General features: G+C 45.3%; 1 protein-coding gene across 2 annotated transcripts in view; it reads right to left on the bottom strand.

Annotated features, from left to right (window-relative positions):
• Nucleotides 1–2500, bottom strand: part of si:dkey-246g23.2 (solute carrier family 66 member 2) — a 66659-nt gene that overhangs the window by 35948 nt on the left and 28211 nt on the right. For both annotated transcript variants that reach the window (XM_015965426.3, XM_070550592.1), the window contains exon 4: nt 2072–2288. In XM_015965426.3, the coding sequence (XP_015820912.3) occupies nt 2072–2288 (217 nt within the window). The remainder of the gene's footprint in view (nt 1–2071; nt 2289–2500) is intronic.

Genomic DNA, 2500 nt, shown 5'->3' with positions numbered 1-2500 from the left:
TAATCGGAATGGATCGTGAGGCAGGTAGAGATGCACATCACTAACACACACACACACACACACACGCACACGCACACACACACACACACACACACACACACACACACACACACACACACACACACACACACACACACGCACACACGCACACACGCACGCACGCGCGCGCGCACACGCACACACACACACACACACACACACACACACGCACACACGCACACACACACACACGCACTCACGCGCGCGCGCACACGCACGCACGCACGCACGCACACACGCACACACACACGCACACACACACACACACACACACACACACACACACACACACACACACACACACACACACACACACACACACACACACACACACACACACACACACACACACAGATAATAAATGAGCAACATAACGCAGGAATGATTATGATAATTAGCATAAGGCTCTGTGCCATTAGGGGAGTAATTGAGCTCATCGTAATCTACATGAGATTATAATCAGATTACATGTTGACCGTTACACATTCTGACCCAACAGGACAACTAAAACTCCAGTTCTGAACTTGTCAGAACACATCCGTAGAGACTGTAACGTCATTTAATTAAAAGTTGAAACACGTTTTATTTTGGTAATCTGGTGTAAAATATAAAACATCGGATTACTAACCCCAGAAAGGAGCCCTATGGTGCTACTTTAAACCTTTGAGAGCAAAGCTGTTGGCACTATAGAGAAGCCATTTATCTTAAATACCAGTTATTTTTATCAGCCTGAATTTATACTCGGAAATGAAACTGTTAGTTTTAGCAAAGCTCCGCCCACTCTGACAAAACACGCCCACAACAGTGTCTTACACCACGCTGGTGTTGTTTGGTAGTCCAGCAGTTGAAGCCTACCTTCGTCTCGTTTTGCCGTGAGCAGACGTGGGTTTGACTCCCGGTGATGTTGGTCGTTTATTTATTCCGCTGAAGTAGATTTCATTCATTTATATTTTAGTTTTACTGATTATTTTCTGCAAAACAAAGATCTTTGAATCTGGTCATTTCCACGCAGCATCTCAGTTGATACTTTGCTCACCTCACGCGGACTCACACTGGCCGAATAAACAGAGAAAGTAGAAAAACACATTAGTCCTTATATTTTAAACCGTTTACCAGTAAGGGCTGAACCTGCGCAAAGCTACCAGCCAGCCTCGCACTCGAACCGCCGACCACCGAGTCTGTTCCAGAAGGTTCACGGCCTAACACACACAGCCTGAGCTGGCCAGGTGGGTCGTTGTAGACAGGAAGCACGGTTTATACGGCCGTGTTTTGTCCTAATTTGTCAGAATATCAACAGAATATCCAGGTTTCAAAACGGAGAACAGATCAGCTTCAGGGGAGGAGGTGTCTGGTGACACAAGAGGGCTGCTTTGTCCTGGATGCAGGAAAAATCTACACCAACCAAACTGAAGCCGAAGGAGGAAAACGCGTGTGTGCATCCAGAAACGGGTGTGGAGGCATTTCTCATGAGGAAGCAACCGCGTAACACGGTAAAAAGCTCCAAAAAGTGGAGTTTCTGTGACACGTCAATAAGGACAGAATCAAGTCTGCATGAGAATAAAATAGCTTAAAAATAACAAACTAAATAAAAGGATGCCATTTTGTTTTTGCAGCTTTTTTTCTGCACAAATCTTGTCAACAACTTCAGTTCAGCTCAGAACAGCTGAACTAGTACTCACGATGACGTTCGGGTTAGCAGCTTGATGACTAGGTCACGATTAGTTCTTAACAAATTCTGGGTGGTGGGAGAATACATGAAATCAGGCATGGTGACATTTTTCTGACCCGCTTACGTCACTAAGAAGAAAAAGTTCACTTCTAATTTCAAAAGGGTTCAGATTAATATTTTATCAGCGTTTTGAGTTAAATCTGGCTTTTATACAGTTTAATTCCTCAAAACAATTAAAGGTTTGTTATTTTCCAGCAGGATCAACATTATTTTAACATAAATATGCATAAAAAACAATGACCGCTCATCTAGCGACCTCTGAGCTTTGCACTGATTCTTGAGGAGCACCTGAGTGAGACCCACCTCATTCCTTTGGTGGAGCGGTGGTGGAAGTTTTGCAGCAGCTGTGGGATACCGAGCATGGCCTCGAACATCACAGCCAGCGAGCCCAGAGTCTCCACAAACACAACAGAGTCCAGCAGCAGCAGGGTGAGCACAGCACACAGCACGGTGAGGCCGAAGCAGAAGAGAAGGTAGTCCTCAAACGCACTCCACTTCCAGAAGTAGTTCCAGTTCAAGTCTGGAGAGAAGGGACTTGTGTTAAAGTCAACCGTGCAAATAAAGCAAAGGCTCAACAGGAAGAGGTGGAAAGTGAGGTAAAAACAGAGAAGATGTGTAGGAGAGGCCGAGACGGACAGCTGGATGAAAACGACGAGGCAGAACATCTAAATCCGCCCCGAACAAACACACGAGTCAAGAGAAATGACAAAGACATTAAGGTTAGTGTCGCTG

This window comes from Nothobranchius furzeri, chromosome 4 (genome assembly GCF_043380555.1).
Source record: "Nothobranchius furzeri strain GRZ-AD chromosome 4, NfurGRZ-RIMD1, whole genome shotgun sequence".
NCBI classification, from domain to species: Eukaryota; Metazoa; Chordata; class Actinopteri; order Cyprinodontiformes; family Nothobranchiidae; genus Nothobranchius; species Nothobranchius furzeri.
Note: the sequence above shows the minus strand (reverse complement) of the source record. Positions and strands in the feature narration are given on the sequence as shown.